The sequence below is a fragment of the Amia ocellicauda genome, chromosome 17 (assembly GCF_036373705.1).
Source record: "Amia ocellicauda isolate fAmiCal2 chromosome 17, fAmiCal2.hap1, whole genome shotgun sequence".
Taxonomy (NCBI): Eukaryota; Metazoa; Chordata; class Actinopteri; order Amiiformes; family Amiidae; genus Amia; species Amia ocellicauda.
In genome coordinates this window covers 28510725-28532500 of record NC_089866.1, presented here as the reverse complement: position 1 = coordinate 28532500, position 21776 = coordinate 28510725, and the positions used below count along the sequence as shown (strand labels likewise).

Genomic DNA, 21776 nt, shown 5'->3' with positions numbered 1-21776 from the left:
AATTGATTCCCATCCCACACAGAAATCACCGAGACCAGCCTACCCTGCTCACTGATTGGGTTAGGAAGAACCATCACTCAAACCTGCTGGACCAATGGAGACCCAAGATCCATGCCTCCCTATAAATCCCGCCCTCACGGCAAAACTAAAAACAAAAGCAAAAGCAAAGAAACTGGCAGCGAAAGCAAAGATCGCAGCATCACAAACAAAGACAGGGACTGCAGGCGAGTTTTGCTCTTGATTTAACATTATTTGCTTTCAAATTTTTTTTTTTTTTTACTTTCAATATAATTTTTGTTTACAATTCCATACATTTTGCTTTTGATTTTTTTATTTTTGATCTCAACATCAAAAAAAAAAGTTGAAAATATTGTTTACAATATATATATTTTTTTAATTTGTTACTTATGGTGCTAATTTGAGCCCATAGATGGGGTCATTTTAGAGATGTAGATACATAGTGTGGTCACTACAAGGAGGTGGCGCTGTTCTGTGTTGGTCAGAGACCTGAACCTAGCACTCTAGAGGCTGCAATTCCACTCTGTGGCAGTTACCCTCTGACCCAGAACAGGAAGGTGGCCATATACAAAAAGCCAGTGATTCGGGAGCAAGGGGACGAAGTTTGGAGTTTAAGAGTGGTTGTTGGAGTTAAATGTTTAGAGTTTTAGTGTGTTTTGTTGTTTGTGTGAAAGTGGTTCAATAAGCAACCACCACGGTCATTCTGTCCCAGAAGAGAGAATGAAAGTGTTTAGCCAAAACAGGAACCAACATCCAAATCACCAAAAAAAACAAAAATTAGAAACGAGAGGAGGCCATTCAACCCATCATGATCGTTTGGTGTCCATTAATAACTAAGTGATCCAAGATCCTATCCAGTCTGTTTCTGAATGTTCCCAAATTGTCTCTTCAACCACATCGCTGGGTAGTTTGTTCCAGATTGTGACAACTCTCTGTGTGAAAAAGTGTCTCCTGTTTTCCGTTTTGCATGCCTTGAAGCCCAATTTCCATTTGTCCCTGCTGATCTGGAAAAGCTCCTCTGGTTTGATGTGGTCGATGCCTTTCATGATTTTGAAGACTTGAATCAAGTCCCCACGTAGTCTCCTCTGTTCCAGGGTGAAAATGTTCAGGTCCCTCAGTCTCTTAGTAGGACATTCCCTTCAGACCTGGAATAAGTCTGGTTGCTCGCCTCTGAACTGCCTCTAGAGCAGCGATATCTTTCTTGAAGTGTGGAGCCCAGATCTGTACACAGGTTAAATAACCAACCAATACTAACATAGGGTTGGAGTAACAATATTGATATCAAGAGTAACCTTCCATCTTATATAGGATATTGTCACGGTTATAATCACTATCTAAAGTAACTTTTATGCAATACATCCAACTGCCAATTCTATCCATTATTTTAATACTTTAGCATAGTCTGTGTACATTTGTTATATAATAATGAGTTGTTAGTTTCTTTTTAACCTTGTGTTTGTGTCTGATCTATTCTAAAGAATCAAGCTCTTAATTGCAATAGTGACAATTCTGTGCCCACCCCCGTTTGAATAAACTAAAGATGTCACTATCCCAGCATTATTGTGGAACAGAAAGAGAGACAAGTTTACATTTAAATATAAAGAATCCCCCTAAATCACAAGCACTTAATAAAAGATAACATTAGTGGATGAGAAAGTGTTCTTCAACTTACAAACAAAACACAATTTGCAGAGACTAGCAGCTGAGCTATAGGGCTACAATCAACCACTGACTTTGGCAACTACAACATAAGCTCTTTCTGAACTGAAAGGAATTTAGTAGCCCATTTAACTTTAACCACCGGACTCTCCCAGATGATTTGACCGTAAGGTCAATGAAGATGGGTGTAGAACTGGTGATAGAATAGAAGAGACAGTGACAGGAAACAGAGCTTGCTGAAGCACAACAGAAGCCACTGACACACACCCTGAAAACCGGTGAGGTAGGCGTGTTTTATCATTGTTTTAAAGGTCACTAGAGGAACATTACAATCTGGTGTATTGTAATGACTGACCCTAGCATCTTGAGTCAGCATGCATGGTAATCTTATATCACATCCTGCAACTATGCTGATGCAGCTCTATAATTCTACCAGTCACTTAGGCATATTTATTTATTTTTGTGGTCCTGAATTATGCATCCTCAAACACTAAGCCTTATTTGATATTTTTCTAACCAATTCCATGGAAGGGAGTAGGCCTTTGTAAGAACAGAGTGGGTCTGAACTAATTTCACAGCTCATTGATTCTGTACCCTATAGCTTGCATTTACTTTCTAATTCTCTCTTCCTCTCCCTATGTGTTATGCCTGTTATGCCTACATCTGGACACAGCAATTTTCCTCCACGTGGTCTCAGAGTCTCCCACATGCTTTCTGGCAAACTGTAGCCAAGATCTGATGTGAGTTTTTTTTCAGCGATGGCTTTCATTGTGCCACTCTCCCATAAAGGCCACTTTTGTGAAGCACCTGGGCTATTGTTGCAGTATGCATAGTGTCGTGCATAGTATGCATAGTAGCTCAGCCGTGGAAGATTAACTCCTTTAGAGTTGCCATAGGCCTCTTGGTGGCCTCCCTGACTAGTGCCATTCTTGCCCGAATACTCTGTTTTTGAGGAAAGCCTGATCTAGGCAGATTCACAGTTGTGCCATATTCTCTCCATGTCTTAATAATGGACTTTACTGTATTCCAGGGGTTATTCAATGCCTTGGAAATGTTCTTATATCCTACCCCTGATTGGTGCTTTTGAAGAACCTTATTCCGGATTTGCTTTGAATGTTCCTTCGTCTTCATGATGTAGTTTTTGTTAGGAATTGTACTAACCACATGTGGGACCTCCCAGAGACAGGTGTATTTAACCTGAAATCATGTGACACCTTAATGGCACAGAGGTGGACTCCATTTAACTAATAACTAATTACGTGACTTCTAAAGACAATTGATTTCACCACAGCTCAATCAGGTGTGTAATAGCATAGGGGGTGATTATTTTCAGTTTTGTATTTGTAATTAATTTATAACAATTTGCAGATTATATTTTTCACTTTGACATCAGAGACATTTTGTTTTGATCAGTGGCAAAAACTCCTGATTAAATCCATTCTGATTTCATGTTGTAACACAATGAAATGTGTCTAAGGGGAATGAATACTTATGAGAGCCACTGTACTTGCATTAAAATGAAAAACATGATACCCGCAATACAAGCATTTTGTATTTTGCACAAAATACATCAACTATATTGAAAAAATGTGGTATGTCGTCCAGCCATAGTCGAGAGGGATGATTCCTCCAAAGTAGGCTGAAGATGTGCTGGAAAGAGATACAAATCGCTCTGCTGTTGGTTTGAAAAAAAAAATGTGGATGTGACCATTTTCAATAGGAAAATGAGACGGAATTAGTGAAATGTAAATGACAAGGTTCCAGCATTCAACTGCCTGGTTGTTAAGAATGTAAGAGAAACATAAGAGAAACATATTTAACGATCTCTGATTTCTGGTACATAGAATGAGCTGGACATGAAAAACTCACACCACATAATGTTTCTACTTATAGAATAACCTGTGAAATTATGGATTATCAGTGGAGTTCCCCTTTAACAACAAAACAAAGACCCGATCTGACAATTAAAATCAAGATGACACTAAAAATAGTTGCCACTTCACATAATGAATTGTGGGGGGTCTGAAATTAAACTTTCCTTGGTTACTCCTAGTTATTCTAAATGTTTATCTACTAGTTTATCTCCCTAAACTAGTAGACGGGCTACTGGCCAAAGCCGGGGAGAATCCACTGGTCATGGTTCACATTGGAACCAATGACATAGGAAAAGGTAGGACAGAGGTTCTGCAAGACAAATTTAAAGCGTTAGGAACAAAACTAAAGAGCAGAACCTCCACGGTAGTTTTCTCTGAAATACTTCCGGTACCACGTGCCAGGCCAGGGAGACAGGCAGAGATTAGAAAGTTTAACATGTGGTTGAAAGCTTGGTGTAGGGAAGAGGGGTTTAGGTTTATGGAGCATTGGTCTTTCTTCTGGGATAGATGGGACCTGTACAATCTGGACGGTCTACATATAAACAGAAGGGGGGCTAATGCATTGGGAGAGCGTATGGGCAGAGAAATTGAGAATCATTTAAACTATGGACCAGGGGGGCAGGGAGCTCTGACAATGGGAGATGGTCCTCTAAGGAAAGAAAACCAAGGGAAACTGCTAGTAGGAAAGTCCTGAAATGTTTGTACCTCAATGCCAGGAGTATAAGGAACAAGATGTAAGACATAGAAGCCACAGTGCTGGCGTGTGACTATGATGTTGTAGGTGTGACGGAAACATGGCTTACAGAAAATGATGGGGATGAATACAAGTTGGAAGGATACACACAGTTTAGGAGAGACAGGCAAAATCGAAGAGGGGGTGGGGTAGCATTATATGTGAAAAATGACATTGAGGCAGAAGAACTCAAATTAGATCCCAGTAAAGGAACAGAATCTTTGTGGGTGAAACTCCTGAAAACAGATCTGGAGGATTAGTGGTAGGAGTGTGTTACATACCACCCAATTCAGATATTCAGAAATATGTTGCATTGTACAGTGTAATCAGGACTGCATGTAGCAAGGATGTGGCTGTTATAATGGGGGATTTCAATTTCCCAAACTTAGACTGGGAAAGCCCGGTTGGGACTACAGAAGCAAAAATATAAATGGTTGAGATGGTAAATGATTGCTTTCTAACTTAATTCGTCAGGGAACCAACCAGGGAGAGTGCATGCATTGACTTGATCTTTTCAGATGACCAAGACAGAGTCAGAGGGACAGTAGTTAGAGAACCAATGGCAAATTGTGATCACAATATGGTTAGCTTTGAGGCATTCTTTCAAAAAACAAGGTCCAAGTCTAAAACAATAGTCTACAATTCTAGAAAAGCAAACCTTGAAGGTATGAGGTGGCACTTAGAAGAGGTAGACTGGAGCACATTGGATACAGAGTCAGTTGAAAACGGATGGGTATATTTTAAGAATATACTACTTGAGGCTCAGGGGCAATTTGTACCAAAACTTACCAAATTGAGGACAAAAAACATTGGCCAAAATGGTTTAATAGAGGTATGCAAAAAAATATCAACAGAAAGAAAAGGTTGTATAGTGCATACAAAAGGGATGGAGACAAAACAAAATACAAGGAATATGTTGAGCTGCAAAGAGATCTTAAGAAAGGGATCAGGAAAGCAAAGAGGGAAATAGAAAGAAACATAGCTCTTGGAGCTAAAACTAACGCAAAGAGCTTTTTTCAATATTACAACAGCAAGAGGTCAATAAAGGAGGAAGTGAAACAGCTAAAAGGCAAAAATGGAAGTATCTTGGAAAATGAACAAGATGTGGCAAATTGTTCTAAATTAATATTTCACAGAGATTCTCACAAAATAAAAAACGGATAACATGGCATAGGTTAACAATCAGTCCAGTCAAATCCTAAGAGAGATCAGGATAAATGAGGAGGAGGTACTAAAGAGACTAGCAGAATTAAAAACAAACAAATCACCTGGGCCAGATGGGATATTTCCAACATTACTTAAAGAAATGAGGGAAATTATTTATAGGCCGCTAACTCAAATATTCCAAATGACACTTAGAAGGGATGTGCCAACTGACTGGAAGACAGCAATTGTCATACCAATCCACAAGAAAGGGGACAAACTGAGCCGGGAAATTACAGACCAATCAGTCTCACCTGCATCACTTGTAAAATGTTGGAAAAAATGATTAGACAGAAAATAGAGGAGCATCTTAATGAAAACCATATTCTTGGAGATCGTCAACATGGGTTTAGACGAGGCAGATCATATCTTACTAATTTATTAGAATTTTTTGAACATGCAACTGCAGCTGTAGATCACGTGAAAGCATATGATATGATATACTTAGATTTTAAGAAAGCTTTTGATAAGGTTCCACACCAAAGACTGATCCTCAAATTGGAAGCTGTAGGCATTCAGGGTAATGTAAGTAGATGGATTATGAACTGGTTGATGTCTAGGAAACAGAGGGTGTCAATTAGAGGAGTTGCTTCTAACTGGAGTGAGGTTGTTAGTGGAGTTCCACAGGGATCAGTACTAGGGCCTTTGCTTTTTCTAATCTATATTAATGATCTGGACTCTGGGATAGTTAGCAAACTTGTCAGATTTGCAGATGATACTAAAATAGGTGGCTCAACAGATACTATCTTGGCAGCACAGGCTATTCAAAGGGACTTAAATAATATTCAGTTGTGGGCCGACACCTGGCAGATGAAATTCAATGTGGACAAGTGCAAGGTAATACATGCAGGTAACACAAATGTCCACTATAATTACACTATGGGAGGTACAGATCTTGATGAAGTAACACATGAGAAAGACCTAGGAGTCTATGTGGACTCCTCACTTTCTCCATCCAAACAATGTGGGGAAGCAATAAAAAAGGCAAACAGAATGCTAGGGTATATTGTCAAAAGTGTAGAATTTAAAACAAGGGAAGTAATGTTAAGAATGTACAATGCACTAGTTAGACCTCATCTGGAATACTGTGTGCAGTTCTGGGCACCACACTTCAAGAAGGATATCGCTGCTCTAGAGGCAGTTCAGAGGAGAGCAACCAGACTTATTCCAGGTCTGAAGGGAATGTCCTACTCGGAGAGACTGAGGGAACTGAACCTTTTCACCCTGGAACAGAGGAGACTACGTGGGGACTTGATCCAAGTCTTCAAAATCATGAAAGGCATCGACCACATCAAACCAGAAGAACTTTTCCAGATCAGCAGGGACACACACACCCGGGGACACAAATGGAAATTGGGCTTCAAGGCATGCAAAACGGAAAACAGGAGACACTTCTTCACACAGAGAGTAGTCACAATCTGGAACAAACTCCCCAATGATGTGTCAGAAGCTGAAAGTTTGGGAACATTTAAAAATAAGACAGGATAGGATCCTTGGATCACTCAGTTATTAATGGACACCAAACGAGCACGATGGGTCGAATAGCCTCCTCTCATTTGCAAACGTTCTTATGTTCTTTCTTGAAATCTCAACATTAAAACAATACCAATATAAATAAGGTAATCAGGAAGCATACAATAGCAACAGTTTACACTGAAAAGCATGAGAGGTTCACTGGTCCCCTGGCTTCCATACACATCATTTGTGAATGGAAAGTTAAGTTCACAGTGTTCCTGTTCAGTCTTGTCATATATACGGTGTTCTAAGATGTGTCACTCTGTGGGAACTGGCACTCATTAGACAAAAGATCTACTGACAGCTTTAGGTTTCAAACAAGCCCAGGCACGGGGAAATTGTATTTGAGCAAATAAGCAAGAAAGATAGCTTTATTTTTATTCTAAAGTTATTATGCTGAAATGCCACCAACCTACATGAATCCAAGCCATCGAGTTTGTTAATGGAAAAGACAGCTCTTGCCCTGAACTTTTTTTGTAGAAAAGTTTCAAAATATTCACATTTAAACTTTGACAAGTTTTTAACTTAAACCAATCAGAAACCAAACTATTCTATTAGTTTAGCTCTGTGCTGTTCCCATTGTCTCTGAGCTGTATGTTTTGATAACACCTAGTATTGTATAGTTAAAAAGGCTTTTAATGTTTATATTTGTGACTCACAAATTAGGGTTACAAATTAGCACAAATGATGCCATACATACAGAAATAGAAATAGTGGGGAAGTATAGGAGAGACAACCTTTGGAAGCATGTGTGATATTCTCAGAGTAGTCAGTCTTCAAAGGCTGAAAGCTGACAAGGAAGCCTGAAAATGAAAGCTCCAGAGATGCAGCTATTGCTCAATGCATGCCCACTATGATGTGTTGCTTGGCAACCAATAAAACCAAAACGGAGACACAGCTACAGAAAGCTTATGCTGGTTGCATTAGAGTCTTTAGTGAACCAGGCTAATAGATTTCAAACCCTATGTCTTAACACCTGCTGGCCGATTCTGAAGTTGAAAAAAGATGTGGGTCCTCACCTTTTTGTGTCTCTTGGCCATCCACTTGTCCCAGTTGTTAAGCATGTCCAGCCACTTCACCTCTCTCTGCCTCAGCACCTCTGGGGGGACATCCTGTGCTCTGGAAAGAGAGAGAGAAGGAAGAAACAATTCAGCATTGATTCCTCATTTGCTTCACAGGCCAGTGTCCATCAATGAGGTCTTACTCTGATGAAGCAGTTCATGTGAAAATGCTGCTAATGCAAAATCCCAGATCATTCAGATATCATTTATTCCAAACCTCTATACAGGCAGAGTTGGCCTATTCCAATCACTGTATTGTGATTTCTGTGCACCGAGCAAGAACATTTGGTACAAATACAAATGGACCATGGGGAATATGCTCTCTCTGAAAGATAATTTTAGGCTACACACTAGAGGCATACAAAATGTAAGCAGTGTCTGGCAATGCAAGTGTAGCAAGTTGTGATTTGCAGATAAACTTTGCTACAGGAAGTAATAGTTCACTATAACCTATTCTCATAAACTATCAGTTTGAATGTGGAAGATCCCCTTACAGTACATGTAATTACTATTATAGCACGGGTAGGCTCAGTGTATATTCTGTTACCAGTCACCAGACTATACAGTATACAGTTTAAGTCATCTGGAAGATAGTTCAATAAAGCAGTTTTGAAAAACAGGAATCATTTGATAGTTTACATTTTGTGCAGTTTTCTATAACTGAATAATACTATAATACTATAAATAAAAAGAGTGCAAAAGTTAAAACTGTACTATTTCTGCATTTTCCAAACGTTTTATACAAAGTCAGTGCATCAAGCACTTTTCCGGTACTCTTCCAGTAAATACCTACCAATTTGTGGCAAAGTATAATTACTGCCAAAGCTGGTCTGTAATCACTAGGAACTACCCATTGTGTGTACTTATGTGCCTTTAATTCATTGCTTGGTGACAGACAAAAAATAGTTTGGCCTCTCATTAAATAGTCCCGCTAGCACTGTCAACAGAAACATTGACTGTATTGTAAAAAGGTTGTATTTCTAATTTCTTGTTTTAAGAACTGACCAGTTTATATCCTCGAATAACAGCTAGTCAATTGAAAATATCCCCTACCACTGCTCCTTCTGTAATTGTTGACTTGAAGAGATGATGATTTTCTATGGAAAACTTATTTAGGTTACCCAAGATCTGACACCTGCTTCCTTTTGTAGTCTTTTTATACTACAGTATTCACAGTAAGCTGAATATATAAGGTCAAGGCAATGTTACTTTGCCACACACTTGTTCTCATAAAAAGTGTAATTAAAACAAAATAACAAAAATCCAAACAAATTAGCTGGAACTTCCTAATATTTATAACACTTTCTATAGCACTCATGAATATCAATTCTGTGCTGACATTGTGGTAAGTGGATATATCAAAACAATGCATTTAGTAATTTATGCCTTACTGTATTGTATAAGTTTCCTCTTTATTAACACCTATCCCATGAATATAAATTCACTTCAATATTTATTTTGATAACTGGATTTCACTTATTTGTTGTAAATGAATCTGTGGAGTGATTATAAATTTCTGTAACTGTCCAGAAGACACGTCAAATAAACATTACGGGGGGGGGACACTACATTTATTAATATGACTATTTCTTGTATAATTCGGTTACATTTGCAAATAGGAAATGCTAAAGTTGCAAGTGTTACTTCTGAAATGTGTAATTAAGCGTTGAAATGATTGCAAAACATGACTCCATACGGTGAATTGTCTTGAATAAAACTTTAGTTTGGTATTTCTGTGGATCTTTTGACTAGTCAATTTAACAATCAAAAGTTCGTATTACAGAAATGTTTGAAACACAGGTTAATACTATGAAATTGTTCATAATAAAATACTATTCCTGCCCAATTATGTTATCTGAATATCATGTTTTATTTAGACATATTATCATACTTATCACAGAGTAGTATAAAATATAAGTACATGTTGGAGTGCACTGACCCTTTCATTGTTATTAGTTTATCTAGGAGATTTGCCAAACAGTTATCAGTCTAGTTGCAAAGGAGTCCAGAACGCTCTGGAGCAGGTTTTCATCAAGCATGTCTCTGTACATTGCTGCATTCATCTTTCCCTCGATCCTGACTAGTCTCCCAGTTCCTGCCGCTGAAAACATCCCCACAGCATGATGCTGCCACCACCATGCTTCACTGTAGGGATGTTATTGGCCAGGTGATGAGCGGTGCCTGGTTTCCTCCAGACATGAGTTCAATCTTTGTTTCATCAGACCAGAGAATTTTGTTTCTCATGGTCTGAGAGTCCTTCAGGTGCCTTTTGGCAAACTCCGGGCAGGCTGTCATGTGCCTTTTACTGAGGAGTGGCTTCCGTCTGGCCACTCTACCATACAGGCCTGATTGGTGGAGTGCTGCACAGATGGTTGTTCTTCTGGAAGGCTCTCCTCTCTCCACAGAGACACACTGGAGCTCTGTCAGAGTGACCATCGGGTTCTTGGTCACCTCCCTAACTAAGGCCCTTCTCCCCCGATCGCTCAGTTTGCACAGGCGGCCAGCTCTAGGAAGAGTCCTGGTGGTTCCAAACTTCTTCCATTTACAGATGATGGAGGCCACTGTGCTCATTGGGACCTTCAATGCCGCAGACATTCTTCCGTACCCTTCCCCAGATCTGTGCCTTGATACAATCCTGTCTCGGCGGTCTACAGACAATTCCTTGGACTTCATGGCTTGGTTTGTGCTCTGACATGCACTGTTAACTGTGGGACCTTATATAGACAGGTGTGTGCCTTTCCAAATCATGTCCAATCAACTGAATTTACCACAGGTGGACTCCAATCAAGTTGTAGAAACATCTCAAGGATGATCAGTGGAAACAGGATGCACCTGAGCTCAATTTTGAGTGTCATGGCAAAGGCTGTGAATACTTATGTACATGTGCTTTTTTTGTTTTTTATTTTTAATAAATTTGCAAAGATTTCAAACAAACTTCTTTCACGTCATTATGGGGTATTGTTTGTAGAATTTTGAGGAAAATAATTAATTTAATCCATTTTGGAATAAGGCTGTAACAAAATGTGGAAAAAGTGAAGCGCTGTGAATACTTTCTGGATGCACTGTACATGTGGTGAATTTTTTTATTATTATTATTTTAAAGATTATTAAAAAGTGCACTCTTTTCTGAAGGACTTGCACTATTTTGAAATACAACTCAGAGCCTTGGTTAATTTGCCATTATTTCATGGTAGTTTATAAATGAGGTACTTTTTTAGTTGTATTTTTTTTTTTTTTTTTTGTAAAAACAAAAGCAATTAAAAGCAATTTGTTAAATAAAAAGCAATTCAATGTGATGTTTTGGGCCTGGTAGTCAATGTTTAACATTAATCTTTAGTTACCATGTTATATAAGCTAGAGGGTTCCCTGTGCAGTTCATAGCATTAATTCTCTCATACCTCTCTCATAAGCAATACTGGTATTGTAGTTATCACTATTCCCATATTAAATCGGAATCTAATCGAAATCAAATCAATTAATATTATTATCATTGAATACAAAGGCTGTATAACAAACGCATTGTATTGCTTAAACAGCATCTGACTGGCCCACATTAAAATAGAATGTTTACAGATACTTCTTGCTTTTAAACTTGAAGTTATGATGTTTTTAACCAATTTCTTAACTCATGTAATGAACATTTGAAATTCACCATCCAGTATGATTACAAATCAATTTTCTAGATCTATGGATTCGTTACATACGAATTTGTACACAAAACCTATTGATCGTAACACTTTGTTAAAAGCAGACAGTCACCACCCACTTCCTCTTAATAAACCGTTTACCCTATAGCCAGTTCTGCAGAATAAAATGCATTTGCAAACAGGACACTGATTTTGAGCACAATTTCAGCAACAGGGATACGACAACACGTGCCTCAATATTGCCAGTCATAAAAATCAATAAAAGATCCAGGAATGAGTTGCTACAAACCAAAACTAAAACTTAAGATAATTCGGTCATTTGTGTCACCTCATATACTAAATGTTCAGAACACTCAGGAAAAAAAAAAAAAGAATAAATATTGGTACACTCTTAAATTGGACTGTAACTTGTCGCACTTGTTCTTGGACTCGTCTTTAAACGTGGACATAATTTTCTAAATAAACTGGTTAATAAATAAGCTAAATTTACCCCTTTCTGTACAATCATTGGTGGCACCTATACCTGATGGTAACTACAAATGTGGAGCCTGTGCACAATGTAATAGTACCAATTATTGGCGGTTGTGGGGTTGCCGTACGCCTCTGGGCTGATTATGGTTGACTGTGGGGCCCCTGCCAGCGTGTTGCACCTCTTCCTGCCGAGCCGATTTGCTATTGAGACTGAACATCTGTCATATTAATTTAAGTTTCTTCTTTTATTCAGAGGTGGCAAATACCCATATCTATATTAGATTAGTAGATTGATGGTACAGTCAACAGAAAACCATCAGGATCTTAAGAACACAGATATGGGGCAGGTTGGAATACAAACAGTAGAGCTATATACATTTCTCATTTCTAGTTTAAGACCGAAAACACAGCAGCAGTAGATGTTGCAGGCTAGGCGGAAAGCAGAAGGGAAGTGCCGATTCTCAAACAGGATGTTGTTTTGGAGGCTGCAAAACACAAGCTGTTTCCTCCAGTGCCACACTCGGCTAGGGAATGCATGGGCGGCCAGGTCACCCTCCACAGCGCATCGCTGACAACAATCCTGATCTGCTGGAGCCTCTTTCAAACTACACCACAAGAACAACATTACATTCTGAAGCCAGAATATCAGAAGATCTCTAGGATGTCACTGGAAAAGGAAAATAGCAGGACTTTCATTCATTGCGCTCTTCATTAATGGAACTCCCTGCCAAATTGTCACTACGATTTCAATATCTCCATTTACCTTCCCAGGACATTCTTTTTTTTGAAGTCTCGGTACTTGGAATCGGGTGATCAGCCTTATTTGAAGAGGATATAGCCCCGAGATGTTTCCACTTGCTTCAATCTGCAGTTTCTCTTATCTAAGTCAGGCCTGCAAAGTATATGATTTCATCTTCCCAGTGTGGTTCTCTTCTAGGTTTATTTTTATTTTTTTTATATTTTTTTAGTATCCATTCAATTTTCTGTTCTTCTTGCAATGTGTCCAGCCCTTTACCATATTAACATTTTCACTTTCAATTATGTCACATATTTTGGTTTGTTCTAGGATCCACTAATTTCTATTTGTATCGCTTTTTGTTATTCCAAGCATACATTTTTCCATGCACCTTTGTGTCATTCACAATGTCTGTGCCTATATTAGGCAACACTTCAGGCAAGAGAGATACAATCTATATAAATTCACAGTATGTAGAATTGTGTTGTACTGTGTATGATCAGTCAATGTACTTTGTATTACATCAGGTCAGTTAATGTAAATTGTGTGCACTGTGCAGTGAATGTGTATTGTGTGGTGTTGTATAATCAGAACCTCAAATTGTTAAGGGGGAGGAATTAAACTGAATTTGCTTAATAAAACTGCTGAGTGAGTGAGACAATCACTTGGTACAAGCAAGAGCAGGAGGAGATGTCCAGGCCTCAGCTTTCTGTCAACACCAAGTTTGTGAAAGCTACTTAGCTGTTCTTGTGGAGATCATAGTATTGCTGACTATGAAGCAATAAGATAATTGCTCAACATAGGAGCTCAAACCATGCAGTCTGCACCTGGTCCATAGTGGCAGGTGATTATAACCCTGTGCTCTGAGTAACTAGGACCTAGAAGTAATTGACCATCCATGTAAAGTGGCTAACTACATTGTTTTGCAGCAAATGTAATTTGAATGGATGTAATGAATATCCCCTAGAAATAAAGGAAACTCCTGAGATAAACTACAGATTGTCTCACATTAGCTCATTTATGGAAACTGGCCTTTGAGGGCTTACAACACGACCAGACAATTCAAGAGGTTATGCTAGAACGCATCAGACTTGTTAAACCAGAGTTCCTAAGGATTTAAAGTAAGGGATTCTAGGAATTATTTCCTGCAGGAATACTAGGATTTTGTGTCAGCTTAAGGAAGAAAAAATAACCCATTGCATTCACCTTACATCACTTCTGCATAGCAAAATATAACATCCTTGTATTGTAAAAGATCTGACTAGTTTGAGTTCCCTATGCAGAAGTGTGCTTTGTTATCAGTGGATCATCAAGCAAATTGAGTTATTCTGGTAAGATGGGACAGTTTATATGAAACCAACAAAAGGCTCTTGAATTAATAATTGACTGAAGTGTCTTTAAAAGAAAGAAGGGAGGAAAAAACTAAACTGCAGAGATATGCATGTTAAACAGTGAAAGTACATGGAAATCCATGTATATGTAAGTTTTGATATTAGGATTCATTTCCAGAAAACTTGAGCTAATTTCAACAATGATTGTAAAAATAATTATGCTTATTATTATTATCATCATCATCATCATTATTATTATTAATAATAATAAACTAATTTAGTTGCTCTCTACCCAAGATCACTCTTTACAATTAGATAGAGCTCCCTGGCTTGACCAAAAAAAAAAAAATCTTCTGAGGTCATGATTTGGGCAGAAAATTCCAGAATGAAATGGCCTTTGGTGCAGGAATTTTGTGCAGGAATGGCAAATGTGGCTGCAGAAGAACAAAAGTATTCTGTGCTTTGCAGTTTCTGCTCATCGTGAAAACTGTAACTTTAGCTTTAACTGAGGTCTGGAGGTTAAGACTGTAAAATTAAGCCAGATTTCAGTTGCTCTGGCTTTGGCATAGTCCAAATTCTGAAAACAGGAAACCCACCCAAAAGAAAAGAAAGAAAAAGAAAAAAAAAGGAAAAAGACTGCACTGTACTGTACTGAAAGCAAGTGTTTATTTTCATCATGACTAAAGATTACCATATACTATGGTATAGAGGCGCATCCTTACTGAAAAATTAATTAAATCGCTTTTCAAAATTCACAATAGCACAGAATATTCGTCAAAGTATGACATCCCCTATTGATTTTAAACAGTCAAAGCATACCATCTCCCTATATGCTGATGATATTCTGCTATATGGTCGCTGATATTCAACACTCTCTCCCTACAATTCTGTCAAATTTCAGTCAATTCAATGCCTGGTCTGGTTTCAAAATTAATTGGTCTAAATCTGTGCTGTTGCCCCTCAATGCTACAGCTGGCAGGGTCCAATTACCATCAATTATTCCTGTAAAAAAGCAGTTTACTTATTTGGGTATTAAGATTTATCCCTCCTTACCAACAATTGCCACACAAAAAAAATATGAGTACTTTTAAAGAAGTTTGTGAGGATATACACAGATGGTCACTCATGCCCACATCTTTATATGCCCGGATTTCTACTATGCTACTATAAATATGAATATCCTCTCGCACATCAACTTCATAAGCTCCATGATACCTTTACCTCCACCTGCAGACTATTGGGTTAAATTTGATTCTCTTATCAGAAAATTTATATAGGAAATAAACGACCCCAGATTAAATATAGCACACTACAACGAGATAAATCAGCAGGTCTAGCAGTTCCAAATTTTAAACTCTTTCATTTGGCTTTTCAATTACGTTTCCTGAAAGTCTGTCTGGATCCGCTATCTACTGTACCCTGGGGAAAGACTGAAGAAGCTGTAATATCCCCTATTAGAATACAAGACCCTTTTTTGGTGTAAGCCCTGCAAATAAAGCGTGCTTTATTTAATTGCCCTATTATGGCTTACTCGATTGCAAATTGGAGAACAGTGGAAAAGCATATGGAGATCAAAATTAAATGGCATCCACAATCTCCTATTTGGCATAACATAGATCTTTTGTCTGGTAGACAGCCTTTCTCTTCAGTATTATGGTCTAAAAAGAGCATTAACATGTTTAATGATATATTTAACAAGGAAGGTCTTCTCAGTTTCGAGGATCTGTGTTCAGTTTTTGATTTGCCGGGTTCGTCCTTTCTTTATATTTAAGACTTCGGTCCGCTTTGTGGGCTTATGGGGTACCCTGGGGGTCCGAACTACAACTCCACCCTATGATAAAATGGATTTCTCCTCTAGGGGAATGGTCTCTGAAATCTACTTGAAACTGCTGTATGGGAAAGAGATCTGGCTATAGTGCATAGACCAATTCATTGGGAGACAGTTTGGGACAACATATTTGGATCTTCAAAGAATCCTAAATCACCAGTTAATCCACCTCAAAATTTGCCATAGATCTTATCTGACACCCCATAGAAGTTTCCTCATGGGTATTATCCCTAGTCCACTTTGTGGGGTCTCTTCTGTTGTACCCCGTTTCCACTGGTCATGCTTAGGTGCACCTCCGTGTGGCCGGGCTGTAACCGTGCACCTACACTTTACAGGCAGCGTTTCCATTCATTGTCATGAGGTACAGCTGCCCTAGGAAGTGAATGTGAGACACGAAAGGTCAAAACGCAGTCTACGACACTCGGCACTCTGGGATTTAGTATTTTAAACTGGAGGCTGAAATACCTCTAACATTAAAGCTCAATAAACTTTGGGCTGAAATGTTTTTATGATATCTAACATAGTCTTATAGTATAAGTTATACCAGATATTCAACAGTTCAAACACACTGAAACAATATAAAACAAATTAAACTTAAAATGTTATCGAGTTTATTTTGTTTACCAGCGAATCGTAAATAACCTTGTTACTTCTCCTTGTATCATGATCCGATGAACATTGACAATATAGCTTAATTTAAGTATGCTAGATATTCTCCCTTATTATTTATCTGTTAGAGAATTAAATGCATTGCTTTATTAAATACAGTAAACGTGGGTTTAAATCTGTCCCGTGTAGCCACTACATATCTATATGAAATATACAGTATGACACATACGGTCACAGCCTATATATGTAGTTTCTTAAGAAAAACTAATACATGTATATATAAATACGGACAACACTCTGACTCAAACAGTTTTTCCACAAACCTACAGCTTTATCAATGTTGCAGAATAAAAGAGTCACACATCAATACCATCGTACGTGGCATCAACTTTTATTTGAATGGGATTCCTTTAAAAAAAAAAAAAAAAAAAAAAGACACCGTAATTAATGGATCAGTTGTATCAAATCACTAAGTTTTGTAAGGTTTGTATTTCTGCAGTCAGAAAAGCTTCTATTCTTGGATTACCATTAAAATATAGTTAACGATAATGAGGGATTGCAAATATAATTAAAATATGTGCTTCTTCATGCGATTGATCACATAAAAACTAGCCTCAGGGGAAAGCTAAAAACCATGCCATTTACATTTTGAGAGAATTTACAAGACATCAGGACATTTAATTTAAATCCAGGATGAATATTTCATGTTTGCGTGTATTTATAACAAAAAACAACAAAAAAGAATGTATCTTGTCACGGCACAGTCCGGTGCAGTCCTTTCTCCAGCAGGATTTTCATGATCTTTTCAAACACTTTTAAATGTCTTTCTACACCAAGCAATTAATCCTATGTGTACATTAATAACTGCACCAGATTAATAGTTTTCCCAAGGTAAACACACATATTCCTTCTTTGGAAAAGTTTCTACAGCATCTCTCACATCAAGAGCGGTCACCATTACTGTAGTTACAATTTCCAAATGCAGTGGCATTGCATAAAGGACGTCAAAGTACGTGCCCCGGACCAGTTTGGGACTCAGCCGATAAGATGTACAAAACTGTGCCTCCTGAAACTAGTTCGGGCACAGGCAGAGGTGCAGCTGACCCCTAGTGGAAACCCCCTGGACCGGCACGGCCACGCTGAGGTGCAGCTAAATGTGGGAAGCAGCAGACTTATAGAATAGCCTTATTGTTGGATGGCACAGATTGAATACTATTATCATCATTATTGTATTTTATTTTATTTACTTTTCTCCTCACTGTCCCAACTATATGGGTCCAGGGTAGATACCAGGTTGCCGGGGGGGAGGGGCGTGGGGAGCGGGATGTTATTTTGTATATCCTGTACAAAAATACTAAACAAAATAATAAAACATTTATGTGAAAAAAAAAAAAAAATCACAATAGCAATTAAAATAAAGAAAAACAGTAAATGTTTGCTGATGATGTTATCTGGACATCAGCATGAAAAAACGGTCTACAAATAACATGCAAGCTCAGAAAAAGAGTGAAAAAATGCAAGGCAATGTTGGATAAAACTAAAACTATACAGGATATTTATAAAATCAATCAATTAAAATGAAAAAATCCTGCCTTCAATGCATATTTGTCACAGTTTCTCTCCGAGAGCCAATTTTGAGGGATCCATGCTAGAAAATTGCAGTTTTGCATGCTAACAAATAAAGAAATTCGGCAGATATATTGGGGAATTTTGCTCCCCAATTATCGGTATCGGACCCAAAAAACCTGTATCAGTCGGGCTTTAGTCATAAACACCCTGTATCATAGTCATATAGAGTCAATTGCAATGAACTTGCTGGTAGGCTATTACCACAGGATCATCCCCAGTTAGTGTGCTGCTTTCAATTCGTTGCACTTGACCCTAAATGTTCAATACATTATATATTATTAGACACAATATACATTAAATATATATTATGTATAGACTGTGTGTGTATTATTTTCAATTTAAAAGTAGAACAAACTAATTTTAAGACAACTAAAAACTAAAAGCAACACTAACTTTTTTTTTTTTTTCCTTCTTCCTCTCAACTATATTGACACTGACTGAGACTGATATTTAAAAACATAGAAAAGCTACAAGAGTGTAAATTTATTCATCAACACTGCTGGAAGAAATGAGGGATGCTGACTAACCAGGTGAGAGAGGAGAGAAATTCTTCACCTCAAGCTCAACCTCTCAAAATTTGAACTTTTTCCTCCCCCCCTCATCCTCACCTTCTGCTGATCTCTCCATCTCAATCACCTTAGAATCTACGAGACTCTCTCCCTCTTCTTCCACTAATAGCCTAGGAGTCACCCTCGATCCTGCGATCTCCTACACTCAGCACATCAACACGCTGACACGCATCTGCAGATTCTTCCTGAGCAACATACGCTGAATCCGACCCTTCCTCACCAACTACTCAACTCAGCTGCTGTCCAGTCACTGGTTGTCTCCTACCTGGACTACTGCAACTCCCTCCTGGCCGGCCTGCCTGCAACTACTACCCGCCCGCTCCAGCTCATCCAGAACTCTGCAGCTCGTCTGGTTTTCTCTCTGCCCCGATTCGCACACGCTACTCCACTGGCTCCCAATACCGGCACGCATTCAGTTCAAGACATTGACCCTCACCTACCACTGTCTCGACCAGACTGCACTGAGCTACCTTTCCGTACATCCCCTCCAGACCTCTCCAGTCTTCCTGCGCCAGAAGTTTAACTTTGCCTCTTCTTCACTCCCCTTCCTCCAGTGCCTAGTCCTTTTCATCCCTGGCCCCTAAGTGGTGGAATGACCTCCTTCCTGTGATTACTCAAGACATCTTTTCAGACTATACCTGTTAATTTAGCTGTTTATTCCCGTGTGGTTCATCTCTCCTGTAAAATTGCACTTTATGTAACGTTTTTATCATACTGCTTGCTTTTACATTGCTAGTACTCATGTTGTTTACTGTGACTTCCCCTATACCCCCTTCCCCTTAGCGCTTAACTTTGACTGTACATCTTGTCTGCACTTAGCTAATACAAAATACAAGTCCTACATCCTAGATTGTATTAACTATGTATTTTCCTATGCACTTAGAACTTCTTAGAACAAATTTATTTTTGGTTTTGATCTGTACTGTATTCTTGCACTTTTGCAATGCTCTTATAATTTGTAAGTTGCCCTGGATAAGGGCATCTGGTAAGAAAAAAATATTAAACATTTTTTAAATAAATAATATTACGAAAGTGTTCAGAAGTCCCCGTTACTGATTAATTGATGTCTGGACTATAGCCTTGCGCCAGCTTTACTTGTCCGGAGCTCAGATTTACACAATTGAGGACACTGTTACTTCTGTTTTCTTGTTGTATATAATGAAGATTCATTATTATTACATTTTATTTATTTATAACCAAAGAACTGGTCTTGCATGTTCCCATAGAAAAAAAATTAAGCTAACTTCTCAACAGCACATCCCTTTTTCCATCCGTCCCCAAAATAAATGCCATTAGCTCTTTCTCTAAACAAAGTAAACACATACACTCACCTAAAGGATTATTAGGAACACCATACTAATACTGTGTTTGACCCCCTTTCGCCTTCAGAACTGCCTTAATTCTACGTGGCATTGATTCAACAAGGTGCTGAAAGCATTCTTTAGAAATGTTGGCCCATATTGATAGGATAGCATCTTGCAGTTGATGGAGATTTGTGGGATGCACATCCAGGGCACAAAGCTCCCGTTCCACCACATCCCAAAGATGCTCTATTGGGTTGAGATCTGGTGACTGTGGGGGCCAGTTTAGTAAAGTGAACTCATTGTCATGTTCAAGAAACCAATTTGAAATGATTCAACCTTTGTGACATGGTGCATTATCCTGCTGGAAGTAGCCATCAGAGGATGGGTACATGGTGCTCATAAAGGGATGGACATGGTCAGAAACAATGCTCAGGTAGGCCGTGGCATTTAAACGATGCCCAATTGGCACTAAGGGGCCTAAAGTGTGCCAAGAAAACATCCCCCACACCATTACACCACCACCACCAGCCTGCACAGTGGTAACAAGGCATGATGGATCCATGTTCTCATTCTGTTTACGCCAAATTCTGACTACCATCTGAATGTCTCAACAGAAATCGAGACTCATCAGACCAGGCAACATTTTTCCAGTCTTCAACTGTCCAATTTTGGTGAGCTTGTGCAAATTGTAGCCTCTTTTTGCTATTTGTAGTGGAGATGAGTGGTACCCGGTGGGGTCTTCTGCTGTTGTAGCCCATCCGCCTCAAGGTTGTACGTGTTGTGGCTTCACAAATGCTTTGCTGCATACCTCGGTTGTAACGAGTGGTTATTTCAGTCAAAGTTGCTCTTCTATCAGCTTGAATCAGTCGGCCCATTCTCCTCTGACCTCTAGCATCAACAAGGCATTTTCGCCCACAGGACTGCCGCATACTGGATGTTTTTCCCTTTTCACACCATTCTTTGTAAACCCTAGAAATGGTTGTGCGTGAAAATCCCAGTAACTGAGCAGATTGTGAAATACTCAGACCGGCCCGTCTGGCACCAACAACCATGCCACGCTCAAAATTGCTTAAATCACCTTTCTTTCCCATTCAGACATTCAGTTTGGAGTTCAGGAGATTGTCTTGACCAGGACCACACCCTTAAATGCATTGAAGCAACTGCCATGTGATTGGTTGGTTAGATAATTGTATTAATGAGAAATTGAACAGGTGTTCCTAATAATCCTTTAGGTGAGTGTATGTATATGACAAGCGTGGTGGTGGTGGAAATTCACACACACAGGCACTTGCAAAACAGGAAGAAGGAGAAAGTTTGCTGAATGCGCAAACAGTCGGATGCGAGGTAAGGGCGAGGACTTTTGCGGTTTTGATCAAAGCCTGAAGTTGAGTGCATGACTTTTGACTTTTTTTTTTTATATAGTGGAGGACAAACTAGACAATTAAACATCTGTGGAACTTAAATAGGAAGTAGGGTGACCTGCAAAAGCAGGAATGAGATTATTATGCCATGTAAATGTATTAAAACAATACAACTTTAACTTGTCTCCAAAGGTGGGACACACACACACACAGAGGGAAATGCAGCGG

General features: G+C 38.7%; 1 protein-coding gene across 2 annotated transcripts in view; it reads right to left on the bottom strand.

Annotated features, from left to right (window-relative positions):
- The window catches only part of LOC136712303 (TBC1 domain family member 10A), a 95034-nt gene that overhangs the window by 42097 nt on the left and 31161 nt on the right, over window positions 1–21776 (bottom strand). For both annotated transcript variants that reach the window (XR_010804815.1, XM_066688791.1), the window contains exon 2: window positions 8022–8121. Coding sequence is in view for 1 of the 2 variants with exons in the window: in XM_066688791.1 (XP_066544888.1) it covers window positions 8022–8121 (100 nt within the window). In the remaining variant the exon portion in view is untranslated. The remainder of the gene's footprint in view (window positions 1–8021; window positions 8122–21776) is intronic.